Genomic DNA, 25,712 nt, shown 5'->3' with positions numbered 1-25,712 from the left:
AACTAAGCAAATCCGAAGCCAAGATTTCACAATTATCTAAAAATAAACCAAAGCTGAAATTACGAAGAACATGAACCATGAATTGAATGAACGTCAGATTCCACGGTGAATAAATAAACTCGAGCATGTTTAGAGCTTCACGAATTCCCGTTGCTTGATATCGGACTTCGCTAATTTATCTGCGCCTTCGGTAAGCAATAAACAAATAATTATCGAAATGGGCCTGTTTTAGCCCAAAGGCAACTGGATGAAGATATACAAACTGGGTCTAGACATACTTGCCATTAGGTCAGCAAATCTGCGTCCTAAAATCAATTTTGTCCGATTTGTAAAAATACGTTAAATACAATGTATAATGAATCGATATTTATTGGCAAAAACTTGTGTGAGACGGTCTCACGAATCGTATTTTATGAGACAGATAATTTATTTGAGTCATCAATGAAAAAATATTATTTTTTATGCTAAGAGTATTATTTTTTATTGCAAATATCCGTAGGGTTGACTCGTCTCAAAGATAAAAATTCGTGAGACCGTTTCACAAGAGACCTACTCATATTTATTTGAGTTTTAAAAATAGTTGATTACTTTTAAATAATGTTTCAGTTCCAAATCTCGCGAGTAGATTTGCAGACAAGTTCGTTATTTTTCGATATACGCTGACTAAATACGAGGACCAAGGCGTGCAAACCTGATTATTAAAACTGGATCAATTGTGCAATTAGAAGTGCCTTCTCTGCTCTGCCCCCCAAATACGACCTGCCTTCCGCCAATTGGCTTATACTTTCCAAAATGGTATATATAAACTAAAAATGTATTTTTCGTTGCAACTTCTCCACACACAAACAAAAAAACCTCTCAATTCAACTGAATCCTACCTGTTTTTGGGAAAAAGTTGTCTGAAAAACAGAAATCTGTCTCTCCAGAGGTGTCGTTCTTTTCAGGCGACTTTTTGGAAATGGTGATTTTCTATTATTGTTAGGGATTTTTTTTTTTTTTTTGTATTTGTATTTTGAGTTTTGAATTAGGGCAACATGGATACCGCTGGAACTCATAGACAACCGTTTGTTCAAAAGGAGATAAATTGGGACAAGTAAGCTTCGTTGATCTGCTGTACGTTGTTATTGTTCAATAGATGGTTGTGGAAAGATGTTTAATTTTCAAGTTTGACTTGATGAAGTAATAGGCAATGGAAATGCGCTTCTAGGTACTTCGTGAATGCGTCGAATGCATATTGAAGTAGGAAAATATATTTTTTGGATGAAGTTTATTAGTTGTCTTGTCTTTGCAGTAATTGTCATCGTGAAAATTAAATCAAAATGATATCTGCCATTGTCCTATCATTTGGGTGCACGCTGAGGAAAACATTACACACCCCGAAACATATTTAGTCGCCGAAATCTGGAATCTTGGGTTCCACACGGTTTTGATTGTTGTTTCTGTGAATCATGTCGGAACTTGATTGTTCCAGATTTTTTTATTATTTTTTTTATGGCGAGGCTGGGATGGTGGGGAAGTTTGGTTGACTGATTGTTTTCCATTAAATTTGCTATCCAAGGAACATGATTCTATTCGAGGTTAGGGCGAGAAGTAAGCAAAATATACGGCCAGAAATGTTTGGATACTTTTTTTTTTTTTGAAAAATGTAGTGTATAATTACATTATAATGAGGAAGAATGTACCAAATACAACCTATCAAAGAGTACGTGGAAGAAGAATCAAATAGTATAATATCGCTAAACAAATATCAAACTTACTGTTGTTTGGACACACCACCTCAGAAGGGGTCCATATTTGTGATGCTATAACATCGAGCTGCCTCGTTTCGTCTGCGGGTTGTTAAGAAATTTTTTTTGGAGGCATCTGTTACATGATTCATAGGTTCTTTATAGTTTGTTCATGTTCTTATTCTCCCTTCACAGACTCGACAAAACTAAGTTTTACGTATATGGAGCTGGGATTTTTACTGGAGTGTCGGTGGCACTTTATCCAATTTCAGTTGTGAAGACCAGGCTACAAGTTGTTTCCCATGACACAGTGGAAAGAAATGCATTTTCTGTTGTTAAAGGCCTGCTAAAAACAGATGGAATTCCTGGTTTGTATAAAGGTTTTGGCACTGTCGTTACTGGAGCTATACCTACCAGAATTATATTTCTTACTGCCTTAGAGACGACAAAAGTGGCTGCTTTCAAGATGGTTGAGCCATTTAAATTGCCAGAGCCTTCACAAGCAGCTATAGCAAATGGGATGGCAGGCATGATGGCATCTCTTTGTTCCCAAGCTGCATTTGTCCCAATTGATGTGGTATGTTACACACAACTTTTGCATGAAGCTTTTTCAGTCAAATTTCTCGTTATAGGTTCTTTGTGTTTTTAAAAGAATCAAAGCACATAAATGAAGCAAATGCTTATACCTTTCGAATGCCTAAATATTAGTTCTTCTTGTAAACTATTTTATAAATGAAATAGTTTTAGTGATCTTTCAAGACCAATCATCCTATATATTATTGTGTTCTGAGGTTTTGTACATCTCCTGCCAGTTTTCCTTCCTCTTTTACTCTTGCAAGTTTTATTAGAAAGCTTAAAATCAATTATAGCAATCTCTTGAAAAAGGTTAGTCAAAAATTGATGGTGCAAGGATATTCTGGCAATGCAACTTACAGCGGGGGCCTGGACGTTGTTCGTAAAATTATCAAAGCTGATGGGATTCGGGGACTATACAGAGGATTTGGTTTGTCTGTTTTGACTTATTCACCATCAAGTGCAGTCTGGTGGGCAAGTTATGGTGCAAGTCAACGTGTGATCTGGAGGTATACCATTCGACTTCAGTCTGATTCGTGTTTCTGCTGGATAATATCTTAAACCAGCCTCTGACATTTATTTGGTTTAGATATCGATGAATTAACTAAGCTTATGAGAAATATCATTCTATAAAAAGTGGAAGGATTTTGGAAATAAATGCATTTGTTTATATATGTATCAGAAAGAACTTTATGCTCAGATGATTGTTTATTATATAATGAATTCATGAAGTGCATGTGGAACACACTACTAACTGTGACAATTATCAATCTCTGCAATGAATTCAAGACTCCACGCGGTTCACAGAGTTGAAACATCCGGCAGATTCACTTTTCTTGGATTTATGTGTAGGATTTTATCCAATACTTAAGAATTGCGAGATGGAGTTAAATAGTAATGTTGATTTTTTTTAAGGTTACGATCTCACAAACCTTATATGTTGGCACTGAGCACAATGTACGTTCTATTATCGTTTCAATATTATTCCTTCAATGCGCTGATTATATACAATTAAAATTTCAACCAATATCATTCCGTAAAAAGTAGTTGGAAAGAAATGAATTTATTTCAGAGGTATTAGAAAGTACGTAATGCTCAGATAACTATCATTTGATAGAAAATGAATTCATGCAATAGAAGTCCAACAACACACTACTAACTGTGACGTTTTTCTTGTGCTGCAATGCATTCAAGACTCCATCATGTCTGGTCACAGAGTTGAAACTTTAGGCAGCTTTACTTTTCGTGGATTTATATGGTGTGCTTTTATCCTATACTGCACAATTATGAGGTGGTGCTAAGTATTAATTTTTTTGAAACTTGCGTACATTTCTTGTGTCTCTGGCAGACTCTTAGATAACGGCATTGGACACGATTGTTCCAAACCAAGTGAAGGAAAAATTCTGTTAGTTCAAGCTGCTGGAGGGATTGTTGCTGGTGCTTCTGCATCATGCATCACAACCCCATTGGACACAATCAAAACTCGCTTGCAGGTATTTTGACCCTTCATTTCTATCATGTGTCAGCTCTAAAATTTCACCTTGTTACTTCCTGGTCATTGATATGATTAATGCGGTTTGTTTCTTGTATCTTGGTTATGACTGATTCATTTTTGCCATTATATCAAATAGTTAATCTCCTTCGCAAAAACAGAAAACTGTCAATTTCAATAGGGATACTAGGGTAATTGAGTACTTGTACGAGTTAGAGACTTGCATAAAGGAACTGTTGTTTTCTTGCAGGAATTGATACTGTCATCAGAATGACCAAGTAGAATAGGCTTACTGTTTTAATATCACTTTTTTCTTTGATGTCTCAAATGTTGTTTGAAGTCTCATTATAGTCTGGTTTTGTTATATTTTCTGCTTCTTGCTGGCATCCTATTACTTTACAAGAGTCAGAGAAGTGAGAATCGATTCAGGAGGTCTCTATTTTTTGTTAGCTCGTTTTGACGATGCTTTTATGTACGCCAGGTTCTGGAGCATGAAAATAGACCTACTGCAAGGCAAGTGGTTAAAAAATTGATTGCCGATGATGGATGGACTGGATTCTATAGGGGATTAGGCCCAAGATTTTTCAGCATGTCTGCTTGGGGAACTTCAATGATACTGGCCTATGAATATCTGAGTAAAGTTTTCTCCTCAAACCAGCTTTATCATGTTATTCATGATATCATCTTTTATTTGCATGGTCATCTGTTTCTAAAATGGTGGTGATGTAGTATAAAATCATTAAACATATTTTCTTTCATTGTGTAGATATTGTTTAGGTGTTAAATGCACTGCTATCACTTTTCCATTTTTTAAATACTGTCTCAATCAATCAAAAGTAATTTTAAATCCGGCATTTTTTTGGGTCATCGTTAGAATCATCTAACAAGTTTTAACCTCAAACTGGTTGCGATCACTCAATAGTTTTTTAATTGCATATATTTACAATTTATACATACTCATCCACATCTATTTGAATCAGCTGATTCTGGAGCTCGAACTAATGATCATGTACTCGTTTTTTCAACTTGTAGAGCGCTTGTGTGCCAAAGATGAATAGGCCCGTCGACAATGATGGACAGAGATTGCAGGCTTCATTAGAAATGGAAGATATTTCGTTAGACCTGTTTAGGTGGGACATATACATCACCAAAACTCAGTCGAAACATCCCTTTTCCTGTGAACCAGGTATTCAGAGAGTATCCCTTTGTTACTACTGAAGAATTTTATGACATGCCAATGTGTTGTAAACATTGTTCCCGTGATTCTTTGTGATTGATACACGCTCTATAGTTGGCATGGTCAGAGCAATCTGAGAATGTTACGGTGTATTCTTAATCAATCTAAATGTAATTCTATTTTTTCTGTTTTTTTCAATAATGAAAGTAAAAGGGATCATTGTTTTCATTTTTCTCACACATGGTTTGTTCCCTGCATCAGACAAATCTGAGCTGTATTACTGGTGGTGCATTAAATTCTACGCCTAAAACATCTTTTCAAGTTTTTATTTTTATTCAATTTATTGGAAATTGATACATGCAATGGAAAAATCGTAGCTATTATAATGAAAGAGGGCATAAACTGGACCTTGAAAATAATAAACCATATATTCTACTAATCGAATTTACAAAAAAAAAAATAACAATAAATAGCTCACATCTACTTGAATTCAAAACCTCTCAATTTCCAGTGCTAGGAATAGGGAATTTAGATTGAAAAATGATATAAAATAACTGGCTTTCAAACTCCTCTTACTTATAATTAGTTTTGGGTTAGCCTAGATTTGTAAAATGCATTTAAAACTCATAAGGGTATATATTTCCACGACAGTCGAAAGTCAAGATATTTTCAATTCAAGTGTACATTAATTTTAGATAAGCAGTAATTTTTTTAGTTTGAAGCTATAAACCTTAATATTCCTAAATAGCAATGCTGCAACTTATCGCTTAAAAAATAACATATTCTTCATTGTAAGATTTTCAACATTCTATTTTTTCCTCTCTTTTGAAGTTGAGAAATTTCGGCATTCTACAGCTGAAATAAACGGAGATGATTAAAGTCCTTTTGTTATATACAAAGTTGTAACATTAGTAGTTCGGTGTGATTAATGAGCAAGGACTTAATGGTTGCATTTTCAATAAAATAAAATAATACTGAATTTAATGGTCCAATTTGGTTGGCTGCATCAAAGGGTGATGACAATGCCGACCTGTATCATTCATGAGTCTTGAATTATAGTACTAAAGTTTCGATCTTTTTCAATTATTTGGAATTTCATGAATTTCAAAGGATGGAAATATCAAATTTCATATCACACCAAATATAAAGATTTTCAAACAAACTGTAACATGCTAAATATGTAGTTAAAAGTATCGCATCCAAGAACTAGTAAATATTATTTTTTACCGTCCCAATGGATTTTTGATTTCGGAGAAAACATCACCGGACTTCAATCGCTCACTGCTATCAGTGAACAAGTTGGTGCTTTTTGATCCTGAAACATTCTGGTCGCCGCCAGAAAATATTTCTTCTTCATCTGTCGTGTTTGCCTCTCCGTTCTTCATCAATGGATACAGCGGGCTTAACTCGAAAAACTGGCCGCCGCCGCCACCTCCATCATTCTCGGCCTCCTCCTGCCGCTGTAATGCAAACTCCAAGCTCCACAACACGTCGCTCATTACCGGCCGTTCAATCCCTTTATCCATCAAGCAAATCATCGCCGTCTCGATGTATTTATTCAGACTCGCAGAAGAAATTCCACCCCGCAGATTTGGGTCGATAATCTTATCAAGAATCCCTTTTTTGTAGCAAGATTTAGCCCACTCGGCCAGGTTCATTTGCTCTCTAGGCAGATTCTGAAGAATTGCTGGTCGGCCGCATAGAACTTCAACCAACACGACCCCGAATGAGTACACGTCGGACTTGTCTGTTAACTGCCGCCGCTGGTAGTACTCTGGATCGACATACCCAAAGCTGCCTTTCACCACGGTGGAAACGTGGGAGGGACCGTCGCCAGTGGGGCCCACTTTCGATAACCCGAAATCTGATACCTTTGCGACCCATTTTTCATCCAATAATATGTTGGTAGATTTCACATCGCGATGTATGATTGGGTATTTGGTGCCCGTGTGGAGATAATGCAACCCTTTTGCAGCGCCAATGCAGACTTTGAGGCGGTCGATCCATTTTAATGGTGGGTTTTCAGAATTGTAGAGATGCTCACGTAGAGTTCCATGGGACATGTAATCGTAGACTAAGATCATTTCTCCATTTTCGTCGCAATAGCCGATTAGGGATACTAAGTGCAGGTGTCTGAGTTTGGATAACATTTCGATTTCAGTTTGGAATTCCCGAGCACCTTGGTTTGATGATGGGTTCAGTCTTTTGATTGCCACCGCAGTAACCGTGGCTCCAGCGTTGGAACCGGCTGTGTCTATGTACCCTTTGTACACGTTGCCGAATCCTCCTTTGCCAATTACATAAGTATCATCGAAGTTATTGGTTGCCGATTTGATCTCCTCGAGCAAGAAATGTCTGCATAAATCCGACGGCAGGGAGAAGCCGGAACCGGTGGTCTTTGTGGTGGATCTCGACGCGGTTGATAATGGGACCCACGATGACTTGGGAAAACTAGCGTGCACAGAGTCTTTCACTCTCCTGCGCCGCCGGAAAATCAAGAAACTTACGACGGCGGCCACAACAATAGCTGCAATTACACTTGCAATAATAGCGTAAATCAATGGAGAACTTTTCCTCTTCTTGGTCACTGGATTCGTCTCAGCTTTTGGGGTTGACTGATCCTCCAAAGGTTCTGGATTGGCTGCTGCAAGACTCCGATACGAATCACTGATTTTGAAAATTTCCAGACCGTTTAAAACAGCACTGTAATATTCTGGTTGGCTTAACTTATCCGGAGTTAAAGAAAGCCGGAGATCTTTCTTTCCACGGCGGCCATCGTCCCGAACCCATGCCACATAGTCCATGAAGATAGGAATATCATTCCCGCCAGTCCAACTAATAATGTCAGCCTGTATCTCCACCGTCTCATTGTTGATGGAAATCGTGAAAACCCTTTGATTCTGCTTCGTCACCTCCTGCTGAATCTCGCAAAAATGGAGCCTGAACAGGTAATTAAACCCGGAATCAACAGGAAAAGCCCACTCCAGGCTCACGCTTGTATTGCCTGTCACTCTCGCAGTGGTGTAAACATTTTCGGGCGCAGAATATGCCGGCGTTCGGGAGTTATACTTAATCGAAGCATTGTCTTCATGAGGAGTGTAACCGTAATCTGCACCAAATATATGGATATCATCTTGATTCCAGGCACGAAACATACCCGTATCATTCTGAACTTCTATATCGCTTCCACCAACATTTAGCCGGTAAAGATTTTCCAGAGCTGTATCGCTTCTCAGATAAAACACTTGAGTAGAAGTCTTGAGCGGCTCGTCATTTCCTCGGAAATACAGCTTTTCAGGGACTGATACAATTTCAATCCCATTAACGAAAGCAAAGGACTCCGGAATCGGTATGAAAGTTAAGTTAAGCCTCTGATTTGAATCAACATTAAAGATAAATTCCTTGATAAACGCAGGATTACTGGGATCAGAATTGAGAGACACACTGAAATTTTTCATTAGAAAGAACCCATTCGCCGTGACCGTGAAAAAAGACTCTGAACCATTGTAACCGGAGAACATGCTCGGGTAGAAATACAAACGGAGGAATTTCGGCCCGGCCAGAAGAGGGAAAGTATATGTGAAGTTGGAGGTGAAGACACGCGCGGTCAGGTACGGTACCTGTGTCACAGATGAGTGCTGTTGCGAAGCTTCAGAGGAGATGGATATGGCGGTGGCCTCGGGTGGTTCGTATTTCGAGCGCTCGTCGCTGTCCCAGCTCCTCCCGTTTTCGTCTGTTTGTTTGGACGGTGCTCCACAGTCTAGGAGTATGTAGTCGGTGGCATTATAAGGAGCCGCGGCGGCGGCGGCGATGAAGTGGAGGAGGAGGAAGGAAATGATGGTTTTCATTGGCGAATTGTGTAAAGTTCAGATTTATTTTTTGGGTCATATATGGAATTTGTGAGAAAAAAGAGAAGAGAACGAGTGAATGAAGGAAGACTTAAAGGAGACTGCAGTAAGAAAAGTCTCCGAGGGTTATCTGCTGTCCGCCAATCATAATGCGTTCTTTTAATTTCAATAAATTTATTATATACTAAAAATGAAAATACCTGCTTTTTTTTTTTATTATTTAGATTAGATTAGATATTTATTTAAATAATAAATATTTTTAAAAAGATGGGATTAATGGCACATGTTGGAACGTCAAGTAGTTTGATTTTTAAGAACAGCTTACACTTCTGGCTGGCAACTTCTCTAAATCACAATTCAATTATTAAGGATGAAATAAATTGGACATGTTTAAGCCAAACGGCTAATGAGTTTTGATGGTAGTTTAGTTTAATCCATACTTCGGCAGAAATCCTTAAAACTTTGGCCCATTTCATTGAATATGTTTATTTCTACTTAGATTCGGATATGAACACCGAACATTAACCGAAAAATTCTTCAATTATTTTTTAAAAAAATGACTTCCTCAAATGTATTTCAAATGCATTTTAAGATATCATTTTCTTAAAAAAAATAAACACACTTGAGGATGTCTTTTTCTTAAATAAAAAAAAACCAGCATTAGTGATTAGGCCGTGTATGAAAGAGCTTCGTAGTGCTTAAAATTCTTAAGGGCATAAATTGTGTTAATATGATGAAAAAGAGATAGCTCAATGGTCTCACCCGACAATCTAATAGTTTGCTTTTTATGAATAGCTTACACCATGTGACGTCGTTCTAAATCACAATTCACTTATTAAGAAAGCGACACACTTCACGATGAGCCCATCGATTACGAATCTATACAATTAATCACGGGAGAGATCCCAAATATTAACTCCATCTTTGGATAGAGTCATTTCTGTGTCTCGTCTTAAATGATGAACTCTTCCGAACATATTTTATTCATAACTTTTGTTCGAGAATATGGATTTTGCAGGATTGGATATGCTATTTTTATCTTTAGAATTCCTCCTCCGAAAAAGAAACTTTTTTTTTTTGTTTTTGAATAGAGTTGTTTTCTTTAAAGAGTCGGTCTTTTAGCTGCTGCTAGTTTTTGGATGGTCTTTTTTAAAAATAAATCCAAAATTATCCTAACACATTGGCTCTAATATATATTATTGTGTTCTCGAACTTGACTCTTTCGAAAAAAATAAAAATGATTGTGTTTTATTTATATTTTTATTTAATGTAGTAGGTTCTTCTTAAATTTTCACATTTCATAATTATAATTATAGAATAATCATTCTGTTAAATCTCATGTCATGTTTAATTTTATAAATCTCATAACTAATCAAATTTGAGAAACAACACTTTAATGCATAAATAATATTCATTTATCATATAATATAATATAATACAATACATAGTGTGTGTCCAATCACTGGTAAGTATAACTGAGCATGTATAATATAATTAATTTTAAAAGGACTAAAAATCAAGCATACATTGCATTATCAACATATTTTCAAAAAATCTCACGTCCAAAAATACCGAAAACAACACAGATGTACCATTATATTTTCAGACTCAACTTGATAGAAAAATCTAAACACGGTTCTTGAGCTATTGTACGATTTAAAATATTAAATTTGTATTATTACTATCAATTATAACTTTGAGTAAAACGTGGAGTGATCAGCAATATTTTATTTAAATATTTTTCTAAAAGAAATTAAAAAATATTTAATTAATGACGAGGGTTGGAAAGTCTAGTCCTTTGATTTTTAATAATAGCTTACATTAAGGGCGACATTCCAAATCACAACTCAATTAGACAAAAATCAGTATATTCATGCATGAACCAACTGATTAAGTATACATGATATATTTTACATATTTAAAATCTCTTACATAGATATTAATACGCGATAAATGCATACATATTAAATTTCATAAAATATAATAATGTTAATAGAATTTTTTTTAAATACTATTTTTGACTTTTGATTTTATTATATTTTATTTTCGAGTAGATTAAAAAATCACACTTAAACAATTATTAGTCAGTATAATTATTTTAAATATTGTTTTTCGAGTTTTGATTTTATTATATTTTCTTTTTGAAAAGATATAACAATCATTTTAATTAATCATTCATGAGTATGTCTCTTGTGAGACGATCTCACGAATCTTTATCTGTGAAACGAGTCAACCCTACCGATATTCACAATAAAAAGTAATACTCTTAACATTAAAAGTAATATTTTTTCATGGATGACCCAAATAAAAGATTTGTCTCACAAAATATGACCATTGAGACTGTTTCACGTAAGTTTTTGCCATCATTTATCAGTGAAGAGAAAAATAGGAAACATACATTTGGTGACCATGAATGACTGACATCTTTAACATATAATAATATAAACTAGTGGACGAAGCACAAATGAGAAAAAATTAATGAAAAATTAAAGATCTAGATAATAGAGGTGATGATATGAGGAACTAAAAAGAAGTCCCATGATTTAACTTGGATGCAAAATTTAATAAGAAGTTAGGGAATTAATATATTTTTCCGTAGAAAAATATGGATATTTATGGAATTTTTAAAAAGATTTCACCAATATACCATGAGTTAGTTATTTAAAGGGAGGTTTAATATTGTTTGATAATATATACATATATGTAGATTTAGACATTTAGTGGTGTGCTTCTCTTAAAATAACTAATAAGACTAACTATTGTGATCTAACAAGTTCCTACAATGAAATATAAATATCAAGTTGAGGTTTATGAAGATCTTGAAAATGAACCGGTGTGACATGCAATATCAAAAGTTATTCAAAGAAACTTACGTAAATAATGTAAGACGATCTTACTGATCAATTTTGTGATACATATATTCTATTTGGGTCATCTATGAAAAATTATTATTTTTTATATCAAAAATATTATTTTTTATTGTAAATATGAGCATTGTTGACTCGTCTCATTAATAAAAATATCCGCAATACTGTTTGACAAGAAAACCTACTCAAAGTTATTAGTCTAAATTAAAAATCTCGTGTTTTTAAATGACAAATAATAATAATAAGCTATATAAAAACTTTTTACAACCTTAAAAGAAATATACAATTCTACAATATTGCAAGTTATCGTAAGAATAAAACAAGACATTATGTATGCGCTTTCTTTTTTTTTTCTTTTTCTTTTCCCTCTCTTGAAGAACAAAACCTTATCTTTTAGCATAAAATAAAGTGAATGATGTGTAATCAAAGTGATAAAAAAGTAATGTCGAGGATAAATTATATAAGATGATAAAATATATAATGTTTCATGTGTAAATTTTAAAAAATATTTGTTGAAAGTTGGAATTTTCAGGGATTTTTGTGTGTTAGAACATCATAATTATTTGCAGTTAGAAAGGGGTTGAAGAAAGTTATTAGTATGAGATGGTCTAGAGCAATTATATGCTATAAAAGTGATCCGAACCATAGAAAAACAAGCTATTTTCTCTCCTTATGAACCAATAGCTAAGCAAATATGAATCATTTGTTCCAGAGATATGAAGATTCAACATTGCAGAAGAAATGCAATTCAAGTGACGGATGAGTTAGCTTGACATAGTTCTCAGAACCGTAGACAGTTTGTTTACTCGCATGTCATTCCATTGTTTATCGCTACAGTTATATATATATATATATATATATATAGGCTTGGAATACAAATTGAATCTGATATGTGGCGTTGTTTTACCAAATGTTTCCCTAGTGGCTTTCGCACACATGGAGATTATTGGTTTCCAGCCTATATACCATATTCAAATTACTGAACTAATAAAAAAAAGTATTTAATTTTCAGAATAAAAATGAATATAAGGTTCAGCTATGACAATTTTACAAAACATAAAAGGAATTACAAAGATATACCAGAGAAATTAAACAATAGAGGATTTCCCGAAGATAACTTCAGAAACATAAATTCATAAAAATCACCCATAAAAGCCTTAAACGCCATCTCTCGGCTAAGCAGGCTGAAGGGCAACAACATGAATTTATGCCTCCTAATTACTTCGAACCTTGTGTTTACTATTTTCTGGTTCGTCTTTAAACCTTATGTTCAACCATTAACCCTTATATTACATCAAATTCCAAAATTTAAATGAGATCTTTTATCATTTCAATTTAATTCCAAGTTACAAATAAATAAATATCATGAGTTAGTAATGGGATGATTTAACACGAATGTTTTATCCTGTCATTCATGCTAATATACGAAAATATAAAAATTAAAACTGTAAACAGAAAATAAAACAAGAAATAAGCTTACAGAATTATAATCAGAATAGAAGTCTTGAATAAGTGGAAGCTTTTATTAAGAAGGGTTGTTTACAAGAGAGGAATAGAGGAGAGCAAACTCGACCGTCCCCTCTTAAGAACACAGAATGGTCATATAAATAGGTGGAAGTGCCGGACATGAAACCCCATATTCCAACTAAAAATATAAACAGTAAATGCTTTATTAAAGCAAACAGTAACATGATTACAAAATTCAAAAAGTAAATAGTGATATGCCACCCACTTTTGTCATGATAACATGCCACTGTGTGAGATTCCACATTTGATATGATATGTCACCATCCACTAGTTGGTAATGCAACGTGACATGATGATTAAAGATGAATATCCTAATCATCTTTAATATTATCTTTTAATGGATTTTTGAGATTTTTAAAAATTTCATTGATCTGAGAAAATTGAGGAATATCATCCTTTGGATCTTGAGCATCATGCATCTGCATCAGATGAATAAATTTATTCTCACTAGATTCAGATGCCATAGATTTGTCCGATTTTGAATTTGAACATCCAATATTCTTGTAGAGATCTTTCTTCATCTTTTCAATGTAGATTTCTATATTTAATTAATTGTGTATAAAATTATGTGTATAAAATTATTTTATAATTGAATTAAATAATATAAATTTTATGTTAATAAATAATTAAATATTTATATTTTAAATTTATTATTTGAAATAAATTAAGTATATTTATTATTTTATGTTAATAAAATTACTAGATGAATTAATATTTATTGACACATAATTTATTAATTTTCAGAACAAATTTTTTTTAATAATAACGTGAGTACATAAAATTGTTGAGTTGTTAAGTTCATATGTTTATTTTACATAAATCTTACATGGTTTTTATATCTAAATACATTTGTTTATCATTATTAGTTTTGTGCAACAATTTGTATCAAGATCATTTAATTTATACAATGGTTTATGTATATTATTATCCTGATTTTTTTAGATATTATGAATAAAAAACATGAAATAATCAATAAATAATACAAGAATATAAGTGTAAAAAATAACATATTTAATAAAAAATAAATACAAATTATTTTATTAGATTAAATTAGTTTATAATTATTTGTTTCTAAGAATGACATTATTTTTATTATAATTTAAGTGTAAATTTATTGTTATCTTTAACTAATTTCTAAGTAAATAATTTATAAAATATTTTAAGAATCTTTTTTTTGGAGTCGAGTTTAAAGTCGATATGTTGAATAATATTTTATATTATATTTCGTACAAAAATTTTATTATTTTATAGTTAAAATTGTACTATTTTTAGTACAATGTGAGGAGAGCTATTTTGAAGGTGATTTATATAATTTATCCTAAATATGAGGGGCAAATAGATAATCTTCCATTCTTTAGGGTTTCATATCGCCGCTTCTCGCAAGGCTATACTTTTTACGCAGCAGAACCCTAGGGACAGATTCGTTTGCTGCCGGAACTCAAAATGGTACCTTTGCCTTTAGGACTCCCATTCACCTGGAAAATTAATGTGCTTCAAACTGTTTTTGGCTTGAATTTTATAACTGAAAATTTGTAACTGTGTGTGTATAACATGGATTTACGTTTGTGTGTATAATATGGATTTACAGCCGTCGCACAAGTCGTTCATGATAAAGAAGAAATTAGCGAAGAAGCAGAGGCAAAACAGGCCGATTCCGTACTGGATCCGCATGCGGACTGACAACACCATCCGATACAACGCCAAGCGCCGCCATTGGCGTCGCACCAAACTTGGATTCTGAGTTTTCCCTTTTCTCGATGTTGTTTTTTGTTCCTGTCAGGATTTCGTGTTTAATGTTTTGAATGAGGATCATAATACCGATGAAAGATTTCTTTTTGTTTTGATTGATGTTCTGTATTTTAGATGTTGATTTTCAAATTTGGATTCTTGATTATCTATGGCACGTCGGAAAATTGCTTAGTCCGTGTAGCTGACCCCGCAACTAGCGATGAAGTGCTATGATGATGATGATGATGATGATGATGATTATTATCTATGATATCTTTCATTGGATAAACCCTTTCATGTAATTGACTTGGAACTGAATTTGAATGTTAGCTTTGCGATGATGTGATGGTTAAAATATTTGATAGCACACTCATACCTTGTCGAAAGTTTGTTATTTTTTTTATTCAACTAATATGTGGCTGTGATACCATTGTGTATTTGGGTTTCCCTTGGAACATGAGGTATCCTCTAAATTGTAATTCCTTGAATCTTTATGTGCTTCATTATCTACTGTCATAATCTAGGAACTTATGCAGAATTTAATGGATCGTCATGTATATTTGTAGACTTTAGATGACTACTAAACAAAGATTTGAACTTTGTTTTAAAAAAGTGTGTTCCATCCTGGGATGCTATGTTTAGAGAGAAATGCCTGTGTTTTCTATTTTCCTGATATGATTAAATTTAAGGTTTGTGGCTTTTGGTTGAACAAGCGCGGTTTCTGATTTTGATATGCTTCCGTCAGTGATGGGCCAAATTTTTTGCCACGTGAGATCAATACTATTTCATACACTCAACATGGCCAAAGGAATTAGGCCATTTGATCCCAGTGAGCTTCCACTCAACCACTAGATTGAAGGGTTGTGGATGTTTTCTTATATAATGCAGTTTTGCCTAGAAGGTTGATAGATTCAGCATGAGTTTCGTAATCATTTTCTTCTCCAGATTTAATTTTTGTGGCATTTCTTGTTATGGAAAGTGTCTTCACTGTCTGCTCCCCTGGAATTTCATGTGTGGTACAATGATTAATTCATGTTACCTGAGGAATTCAAAATTAAGATTGCCATGGTGGCTTATTGTTGGTTCTAAGACTTAATGGCGGTAGCAGGGTAGCTTGCATTGTCAAGTTGATCTATAGTAGGGAAAAAGTTTTGAATAACTTGAGCACGACTGTTCTTCCAAGTCTTGCAAAGATCATTTCATTTGTTGCGTAGACTTGACAGAATTCCAGTATCCCAGTAGTTTTAAATTTGTGGCTGATTAGCATACAACTCCCAATGGATTTCACGAGTTCATTATTCTTATGCATATTCTATAGTATTTCTCTTTCCATACGTCTTTAAAATAATGGGTTTTTTTATTTTGCATGTAAGAGCTATTTATTACATGATCAATACAGGCGATGAAATACCATGTACGCAGATAAAAAGGGGTGGATTATAGAATCAAATCACCGGTTGTTAATGAAGATCGGTAGGGAAATAATGGTAATGCATAATAAATCAAGGAACTATATCGTCTCTTTTATTTAACAATTTCCAGAAAATGGTGTATCGCCAGTAGAGGTTATGAACGTTGAGCATCTTATGGTGAAAAAATGTTCAGAAGTTTATAAGAAGTAAAAACTTGAAGATACATATCTACTCGTTAGCTTAAACAAAACTAAATCCATCCAGACCGCATCTCTGTTTGATGTTAAAATACTCAGGATGCAGAAACTCAAGAATAAATGGACTTCAGAATCGATCACCATAAAACACATTCATGGAATCTTCGATACCTCTGCAAAAAGTTTATGCAACGCCTGAGGCTTTGAGAAAAAAGGTGAGTGGTCCGCACCTTTAAAGATTGAATACCTGCTCCGGAGGGCTTCTATTTATCATGCATTCTTGTACAACAACGGGTATGGCATTGTCTTCCAGCGTTTTGATAAAAAACCTTCTAACAACCCCTTGCTTTGTTTCAGAAAGAGAGAGTTTCTCCAAAACTGGTGAAAAGGGAATTGATCTCATTGAGACAGAAGCCAATGCAACATCCTGGCAAAGGAGAATGACCAAGGAATTAGTAATAGTTTACATGCGCAAAAAAAGTGAGATCAATTTCTCGGTTTACAAATGCCACACTACCTTTGTGGGACTCTGGTTGAATAGCAAGTCTTTCAAGAGGGACTTATCGAAATCAATAGCAGTTGGAGATTGATCATTTCCATTGGCATATAGGAATATTTGTGCTCGTCGCATCAATTCATTTGATTCTGCCTGAAATAGCAATTCCGTTTCAGTTTCTTCATATTTTCCATGCAGCGAACAAATTTCTATACTACTTAATAGTATATTGACTCTGAAAGCTCACTTGGGACTGTATGACGGGGACATGGCCATGTGGCTCAAGTAGAAGTATCCAAACTGGAACTTAAGATCTTAAGGTGATGAGATTTTCCCTTACCTTTAATAAGAGTAGCAAAAAACCGAGTATACGTAGGAAATGTTTAGGAGCTTCAAGGACCAAAAACTATGCCCTGGGAGAATCATTTTATGTTTAGGTAACAAAGAATTATAGATCATTGACACTGTAACATGCCATTCAAAAGCTTCATCTAAGTAAGCAGGCTGATTTTGCCAAGGGTGATTCCGTCTGTTTGAATGCAAAGAAACCATATGAGACAAAGTAGACCAGATAGAAATCATACCTCTGAAAACACATCAAGGGCACTTTGGCCATCGATCAACATTGTTGCAGCAATAAAAATAGCTTTTGAAACTTTAGAGGGAAACAGCTCCATTGCGTATGATATACATGCCCCGCCAAAATCGTGTCCAACTAAAATCACCTGCATCAATCGAGGACATTACTTACAGAAAAATATGGTGTTAAAGCAAACAGTCTAAGCATAACAACACGATCATAAATTAAATTCTAGTTTTTAAATACACGTAAAGCAAAACAAACAAATTTCCTTTAGTGTACAACTCGTTAATATTTCATACCGGTAATACACCATTTAGTGGAATAGTATTTAAATTTTATCTCAGAAAACAAAGTACTGAAATGTCGCAGACACAGATTATAATTATTATCATAATATTATTTATTATTATTATTTGTTTACAATGTTTTGATAATATCTTGCCTTCTCTCCTTCAGCCAGCTTCTCAAAAAAATCAGTAAGCGATTTCACATATTGTGAAAGACTGGTGATGTGGTTCGTGTCAAACGAATGAATCCCAGAACCAGTCAACTCCACAGCTGTTACTTTATATCCACCTTCCTCTAGTAGCGCAATCGTTTTATACCGGCACCAGGCACCAAAGCCACCACCATGAACAAGTACGAAATGGCTGGTTTCAAGATTCGCAAGGTTGATATCCTGGCAATATAGAACTGATCATATCCTTAAAAGAGAACAGTAAATAAATTTTATGCTTTTCTCCCTAACACTGAGACAAGATAAAAAGAACAAAATATCATTTGAATTGATTTAGTTATATATAGATAATGGATGCAAAAGCCAAGATGATAGATGAATTAGAAGACCACCAGGAATACTTTGAGGCGACCTAATCCAATGTAGCACAAAAAATATATTCTTTTACGTGAAAAATTAACAGAGATTATGAAATATTTGGAGTCAACAACTCAGAATGGAGTAGAGCATTAAAGAACCACACAGCTCACAGTTGAAATGTCAACACTAAAATTAAACCCTGGCCATGTAATATAACCACTCACCGCCACCCCTACGATTAACTGTGAACACAAGCAGTGTCCCATCGAATGAAAATTTTCATTGTAAGTTCACAGTAAGTGGCCCAGGCCCTGCCTATGCTTCTTCCGCTCCAAACACAACACCAGAAATAGTCCAAGGCAAGCCATCTTAACGATTCGGAGTTCAGACCCAACAATTTTATCCTCGTAGATCGCAGAAATAACTAGACTCTCAGCTCAATTTGCTAAGTCCGTTATAAGCTTTAAGATTTTGAAAATGTGAATATGTAGACTGCGATAATAAAAATAAAACAAGTCCATCAACTGCGACCTTTGTTAACGTCGGACCCTCCAGCATGAACAAAGAAAAAATAAAAAATTTAAAACCTTGCTGTCTTGAAATGAAAAAAGTCGAAAAACAATCCACGAATCGAAAACTCTACTGAAAAACTGAGTTTCTTAACATTGCAGAGCATGAATGAAGCATTTAAATGTTTATGCAGTCAACAATTCCCACAAAAATAAAAATAAAAATTGTCGTCGTCTAATAAAAATATGGTTAATAAAAGATATCAACGGTGTCATTTTGCACCACCCATTTTTTTAACAAAAGCCAAAAAAACGCAAACTTCGATAAAGCAATAACAGTTTCAACTTTACAGCCAGACTCCATTGTTGGTTAGACCATTATCAACACAATTACCCATTCAATGTTTCTCTAATCACCTTGGTAAACTGAGGATAAATCACAAAACAAAGCTAAATTTTGGATACAGATTACCACAAATCAAACAATTTCAACTGATAAAACACAAACATTAATCAGAAAAAATTACGAATATAGATAAATAAATTAATCGAATACTTTTTAAACTCGTATCCACCTGATTAACAAGTTGATGAGGTTGTAGCAGGGGATCAGTGAGCGACCTAGCTCTGGAGCTCGAACTCCTCGGCAACGCCTGATTTTTCTTCTCTTTAACACTCCGATACCTTAACGAAGAAGACCTGTCAAACTGCGTCCCACCTCCGTTCTGCTTCTGTTGCTGAAACAGGATCGCCGCCGCCAGCGCTTGCTCATGAATCAAGCCATCCTCTTTCCTCGATGATCGAATCCTCGCCCACCGACTGCTTCCCACAGCACCGCCTCCCACCAGCGAGGCTGAGCGATTCGCAATTCGCTTCGACGGTCTTCTCGTCGCCGTTGATCCACCGTCCCGCGAGAAACATGACCCCATCGTTCGACCGACGACGATGATAGTTATCGGATCGTCGCATGCAAGTAGAGTAAAAGAACGTAAACGTCTACAGTTACATAAATACGGTAGTTACAGTTATTAAACCGTGAGATATGAATTAGCAAAGCACGCAGTCGCAGAGAAGTTGGCCTTTACTCGTTGAGGAAGACGATAAAGAAGCAAAAAGCAAAAGCGTGGTGGTTTTTTTTATGGATTAACAACTTAGCCTCGACTTTTGTTATTATTACTAAAATGACATTCTATACTATTAATTGCGATTTATTTATGCATGAATCATGTTGTCATTCAATTGACATTATTGCATGTTAGCTATATATTCTCCTTATTAATTGCTACACAATCTAATCAAACACATGCATTACTTATGCTCAAAAAAGATAAAGAAAAAACACATGCAATACTAATTTCACCTAAAAAAATAAATATTAAAATTAATATTTATATCATATTTATCTATTTTTAGAAAAACCATATAAATTTATATAGAAAAAAAATATTATTTTACACCAAAATAAAATTTTTGTAGTAAAAATGTTTTTCCATTATTATAATTTTTGGAATTATGTAGTCTTTATCCTTCTAGAAGTTAAAGATCATAAAAATATAATGAGATGATGATATCTAAAGCTTTAATATTTAAATTTAAAGTTGAGATTGTTTATGTAAGTATACATTTATTGTCCCAAATAAGTGATTTGTCTTTTCTTTTGAGAGAGAGAGAGAGATTAAATGTCATTATTTTTATGGTATATAAAGTAAATTTCCATTAAGTTCAGATATCCTTGAAAATTAAATGCTTCTTTTTATTAAATTTAAAATTTATTACTTTTTCGATGCGTCTATTTCTTTTGACATGCAAAGTCGTGAAATGTAAGTAATTAGTTATGGCAAAAACTTGTGTGAGACGGTCTCACATGAGACCCACTCATTAGTTATTTGCCGTCTCTATTTTATTTATAGAAATATCAGTATATCACTGTATACAATTAATTTAGATTTAGATATACAAAACAGGTGTGATTGATACGCATATAAAAATAATATTGAAGATTTTGTGTGTTGAATATGAGAGACAGTCCTACATTGATTCGACTCAAGCTGCCCCTAATTTTAAAAAGTCTTTACCCTTCTAGACTTTTTTTTTTACCTACGACTTACCAATGTTCTAAAATCGATGGTCAGAACCCTGTTTCTTAAAAAATCGAGAAGGCAAGCCAAACCTTAATTTAGTAGAAAACAATCTTTTGTCGAATTGGGGGTGTATGGTCCGATGTGTCGGGGTACTAGTAACTAGCTTAGTGAATCGATTGAGAGAAAATGTCTCGAGCCAATGTTCGAGCATGTGACACTACATGATGAATGAGAGCAAAGAGAGGCCAGGAGCTACAATACCCGAGAAGGGTTTGATTCGACATTTCCTATGAATCGACTTAGTGAAATTCCCTATTTCATATAAGAATTTAGGAACTAGCGGTATATGTTGTTAAGATCGATCACGTTTAGGTGAAACTTCGACCGAAGTTCAGAAAACAAAACTCTAATGGTTAGTTATTAAGTTAAGCTCCATGCAAACAAGATTTTCAGTCATTTTTGAAGAATGGGAAGGACTTGGAGATAAATTAAAAGAATTTTCACAGGATGAAACAACTGTTTACACCGTTTCACGTCTATCCATGCAAGGAAATCTTTGCCTTAATTGTTATACAACCCAGAAAATGAATAATTTAGCCATAACAAATGCAACATGATGCCAAGCTATAAATAGTCGTTAATAAAAAAGCTGTGCTATGGAAGATGGAAAAACATCAACACTAATGCCTTCAAAAAATATATAAAACTATAATTACAAAAGCTTTGGAGAAATTCAACAGCACGAACCAAAGATCAAATAATCATATTTTCAATTACTGAAATCCGACCTTCCAAAAAAAATAAAAAATAGTTATTTTTCTCTAAAACAAATACAGAGAATCCCCACAATAGAAAGCCACCAAGAAACATCCAAGAAACAAAATGCGATATTCCAACAATAAACGTGGAATACTGAGCACACCGTCAACAAGAATCTCAACATTGATAGGTTAAAACCATCATATTTATTCACGAGAGACTTTTGTTACGCATTCATTGCCTGAATCCATGCTATAACATAAAGGTATTATAGAGTATCTTCATTTGTATGAGTTGTGTTACTGGGAAAGAAATTTGATTGACCTGACTTTTCAGATATGGTTGTAGGGTGACCAAAAACTGAGAAGGATCAGAAGCTGGAACGCATAGAGTAGGATCCGCCAAATAAAAGGCATGCAATAGTAAAGCATATGGTAGCATGAGCTCTTCTCCTTCCTCACTACTTACTTCAGTAACCTGGAGGAACATGGCAAATTCGCCAATTAGCATTGCCGGATAAAGATTACTTTTAGAGGGAAAAAAGAGTGAAAATGCCACAATATTATAAGGATATTTAAGTCCTTGATAATTTCCTGTTGCATTATTTCATCAAAGAAGCAAGAGACATTAATTTTCAAAATGATGAACTTGGTAATTCCTGGGTAGAGAAGATATTCAAGTGAATTTTACAAAAATTGGAACAAAACAATCTAAGCAAACACAAGGAACCAGAAAGCATACAAAATATGAATCCACTTTCTCCAAAAGCATTACCTGCAAAACTTTTTCCAACAAACAATTGCACATCAACTTACAGCATCCACGTACTGAAGCAAGTAATACAGGATTTATTCCAGCAGCTTTGGCTGATTGTGGAAAGAAAACAAGCGCTAAGTTTCTTTTAATAACAATAACAAGTGGTTTATGACTAGAAATTATTCTCAGCATCTCAACAATTTGTTCCGTCTTCTTAGCCACTTCCAATGGGAGACAACTGCCATCTTTAAATGAATGGGTCTGCAAGCCCAAATGCTCCACAAACCAAAATTCGTAGAAAGTCTTGCAGACAAGGTCCTGAACAGGAGAATGACATCAAGAACACGCTTGAATGAAACAATAGTGGACCTAAAAACAGCTTAAAGATCAATATATAAACTAATGTTCAAGCTATCAGAGAGTCACGCCAATTTACAAGTGTTTAAACCATTATGCTCCAGTCACTACACAGAAATAATTACAACAAAGATGCAATCAGGAAAATACTCAAAATATAATCAGGAGTAGAGGATTCAATTGTATTGCCTGATTCACAGAAGCAACGGCACCCATGTCCCAGCAGAAGACATGAGTCTGGGGACATAATTTAACAAACCGACATACATACAAAACGTGCCATAGAGTTGAATCTCAGAAAAATAGGAACCTGGAAATGCTCAGTTTTCACAGGACATTGGTACATAGCTGTCTAGGCAGCTTGCAAAAGCCTTATTTCCCTCAATTGTGTGCGCTCTCTCGAACCACAAAGGATAACAAGAAACTCTTTGGGATTTTGATCAGCATTATCAGCTAGCTGCATTAATCTGTATATGTAAAATCTCCTGCTTTGGTACCCAAATACATGCAACTCCCTCCCCATCTGATGTGAGAACGATGAAAGAGAATAGCCACATTTTCAAACAATATTAAAGCAAAAATCTAACACCAAATAATAAAACAGCTAGTGAGAAGTTGAGAACTAAACAACAAATACCGAATGTTGTACCAATGGCGGAACTGTACTTTCTTCACTCTTACAATACCATTATGCAATGTTGACATGGTCCGACAATCTGGTTCTATTCCCTTAGATGACATCTCATTTAACAGTGTTAAGGCCTTGCCCATATGCCCCTGCTTACAATACCCAGATAAGAGGGCCGTGTATGTGACGGTATCCGGTTGTAAACCATGTTCAATCATCTCATTGAACAGGGAAACAGCACCCTGAAGGTTGTCAGATTTGCATTGACCGTCGATTAAAGCTGTGTAGCAAATGACATCGGGCTTTAATATCATCTCCTTCATCTCTGGCCAGAAGGTCGAAGCTGCCAGTTTCTTGTCGATTCCTTCGTGACCTGCCTGAGATTGAACTTTTTTCAAATTTATTTTCGAATGTCAGTCAAGCATGGCAGTATAAGTGATTATGTGAGGGCTAATGCCCCTTCGCTTCATATCATTGAAGAGATCAAGGGATTCTCGGAGGCAATTCACCTGACAATAACCATTCAACATTATGGTGAACATTATTACATCGGGAGACAATCCTTTGCTGGCCATACTATCAAATGCCCATCGAGCCTTTTTCATATTTCCAGCACGACATAGAGAAGATATGAGAGTTCTGTACATTTTCTTGCTAGGACCGTCGACAGAAGAAAGGATTATCTCAAACAGCTTGATAGCTCGGTCATATTTTCCATCCAAACAAAGGCTGGTTAGAAGTTTTAAACAAGAACTCTTTTTTACCAGAAATCCTCGCATGACCAATCTGAGAAAAACTTCGTAAGCTGTTGTCACCATGCTCGATTCACAGTACCCATTGATCATGGAAGCATAATTTTCGAGACTCTTTTCTTCTAAACTACTGAAGTACTTTTCAGCTTCCTTGGCTTTTCCTCCAACGCAAAGGCCTTCAATTATCATGTTATGCGTCACAGTGCTTGGAGTCAAACCTTGTCCTTTCATGTTATCGAAAAGGAAATGCACCTCTTTCAATAGACCTTTTCGAGACAATCCACTGGCAAGAACATTATAAGTTATAAAATCAGGTTTCAATCCCATTTTGTTCATTTCCTCTAATAAGCTTATAGCATCAAAAATCTTTCCATAAAGACAATAGCCATTTATCAAAGTGGTGTAATGCACTAGATCTGGAATCAACTTCTTTCTCTTCATCTCATCAAACAATTCCATCGCCTCCTCTAATTTACCCATCTTGCACAGTGCGTCAATAACAACATTATATGCGACCTCATCAAGAAAAATACCCGATTTCATAAAGTCAAAGAACTGGCCTACCGCTTCGTCCGGCATACCCTTTAGGCACAAACACTGAAGAATCAAAGTGACTATGAAACAATTAGTTTTGACACCCTTTGCCACCATCTCATTGTGTAAGGCTAAAGCCGTAACTATGTCACCTGAAGCGCAATACCACCGGATCAAGGGACTGTAGCTAAACTCTTTAGGAACTAGCCCTTGTTCTTCCATATCAACTAAGACAATCTCTGCGTCTCCGAGCTTATTTTCTTTAACAACCCCCGAATCACAGAAATATAGGCGTATTCATCAATTTGGAAATTTTAAGCTCTCCAAGAACGTAAGATCGCATAGCCCATCTCAGACCTCCCATGCATACAAAGTCCTTCAATATAAGTTGAATAGATAAACGCATCAGGTGCTAATAAACCAAAAGATAAACGGCCAAATGTAAATCGATCCATGATTGTGGTGGTGGTTGATGAAGGTCGATTTGAAGTTTTATAGATCTTGTTTGATATGTAAATGAACAAAAAGTAAATTATTGGTTTGAAAATTGTAATTAGTGATATTTGTAGTTATAGTGCACTTGATGTAATAGATTTTTTTTCCCTCTATTAATGATTTTTAGTTTTTCGGTAATTTTCATGTTTTTGGACTATTGTGAAATGGTGACATAAAGTCTTATTTGTGTATGTATATTTGATTGTTATTCTGACATTCAATAGTTCTTTACTTGTCTTCAATAGCTTCTCAATCAAAATCCAATGTTTCTCAGTCGTTCTTTAGTTTTCTTTCGGTGGCCATTCCATTACTTGTTGGTGATAAATTATGAGCAAAATTAACTCTTACAATATTATTTACCAAGAATCAAATGACACAATTTGATTTGTAATCAAAT

General features: G+C 34.6%; 3 protein-coding genes and 2 pseudogenes across 3 annotated transcripts; 2 read left to right on the top strand and 3 right to left on the bottom strand.

The window, feature by feature from the left end:
• Window positions 1-781: 781 nt before the first annotated feature.
• LOC140970817 (uncharacterized) lies at window positions 782-5,197 on the top strand. Its single transcript, XM_073432745.1, has 6 exons — window positions 782-1,093; window positions 1,923-2,304; window positions 2,613-2,809; window positions 3,649-3,793; window positions 4,274-4,427; window positions 4,825-5,197. Exons 1-6 carry the CDS (start codon window positions 1,035-1,037, stop codon window positions 4,848-4,850), a joined length of 963 nt encoding a protein of 320 aa, XP_073288846.1. The 5' UTR covers window positions 782-1,034; the 3' UTR covers window positions 4,851-5,197.
• Window positions 5,198-6,022: 825 nt separating this feature from the next.
• On the bottom strand, window positions 6,023-8,875 carry LOC140970816 (receptor-like protein kinase FERONIA). The gene has a single exon (XM_073432744.1). It carries the CDS (start codon window positions 8,815-8,817, stop codon window positions 6,193-6,195), a length of 2,625 nt encoding a protein of 874 aa, XP_073288845.1. The 5' UTR covers window positions 8,818-8,875; the 3' UTR covers window positions 6,023-6,192.
• A 5,924-nt stretch (window positions 8,876-14,799) lies between these two features.
• On the top strand, window positions 14,800-15,055 carry LOC140970815 (large ribosomal subunit protein eL39-like). The gene has a single exon (XM_073432743.1). It carries the CDS (start codon window positions 14,818-14,820, stop codon window positions 14,950-14,952), a length of 135 nt encoding a protein of 44 aa, XP_073288844.1. The 5' UTR covers window positions 14,800-14,817; the 3' UTR covers window positions 14,953-15,055.
• A 1,536-nt stretch (window positions 15,056-16,591) lies between these two features.
• Window positions 16,592-20,123, bottom strand: LOC140970814 (putative methylesterase 11, chloroplastic; annotated as a pseudogene).
• A 1,141-nt stretch (window positions 20,124-21,264) lies between these two features.
• Window positions 21,265-25,339, bottom strand: LOC140970813 (uncharacterized; annotated as a pseudogene).
• Window positions 25,340-25,712: the final 373 nt, after the last annotated feature.

The sequence above is a fragment of the Primulina huaijiensis genome, chromosome 2 (assembly GCF_012295235.1).
Source record: "Primulina huaijiensis isolate GDHJ02 chromosome 2, ASM1229523v2, whole genome shotgun sequence".
NCBI lineage: Eukaryota > Viridiplantae > Streptophyta > Magnoliopsida > Lamiales > Gesneriaceae > Primulina > Primulina huaijiensis.
Note: the sequence above shows the minus strand (reverse complement) of the source record. Positions and strands in the feature narration are given on the sequence as shown.

Bases quoted from the DNA above. Each gene is read 5' to 3' on its own strand.
- LOC140970817 (XM_073432745.1), top strand. From the start codon at position 1,035: ATGGATACCGCTGGAACTCATAGACAACCGTTTGTTCAAAAGGAGATA. The intron at 2,810-3,648 runs GTATACCATTCG...TGTCTCTGGCAG, and splicing joins AGTCAACGTGTGATCTGGAG to ACTCTTAGATAACGGCATTG. The intron at 3,794-4,273 runs GTATTTTGACCC...TATGTACGCCAG, and splicing joins CAATCAAAACTCGCTTGCAG to GTTCTGGAGCATGAAAATAG.
- LOC140970816 (XM_073432744.1), bottom strand. From the start codon at position 8,817: ATGAAAACCATCATTTCCTTCCTCCTCCTCCACTTCATCGCCGCCGCC.
- LOC140970815 (XM_073432743.1), top strand. From the start codon at position 14,818: ATGATAAAGAAGAAATTAGCGAAGAAGCAGAGGCAAAACAGGCCGATT.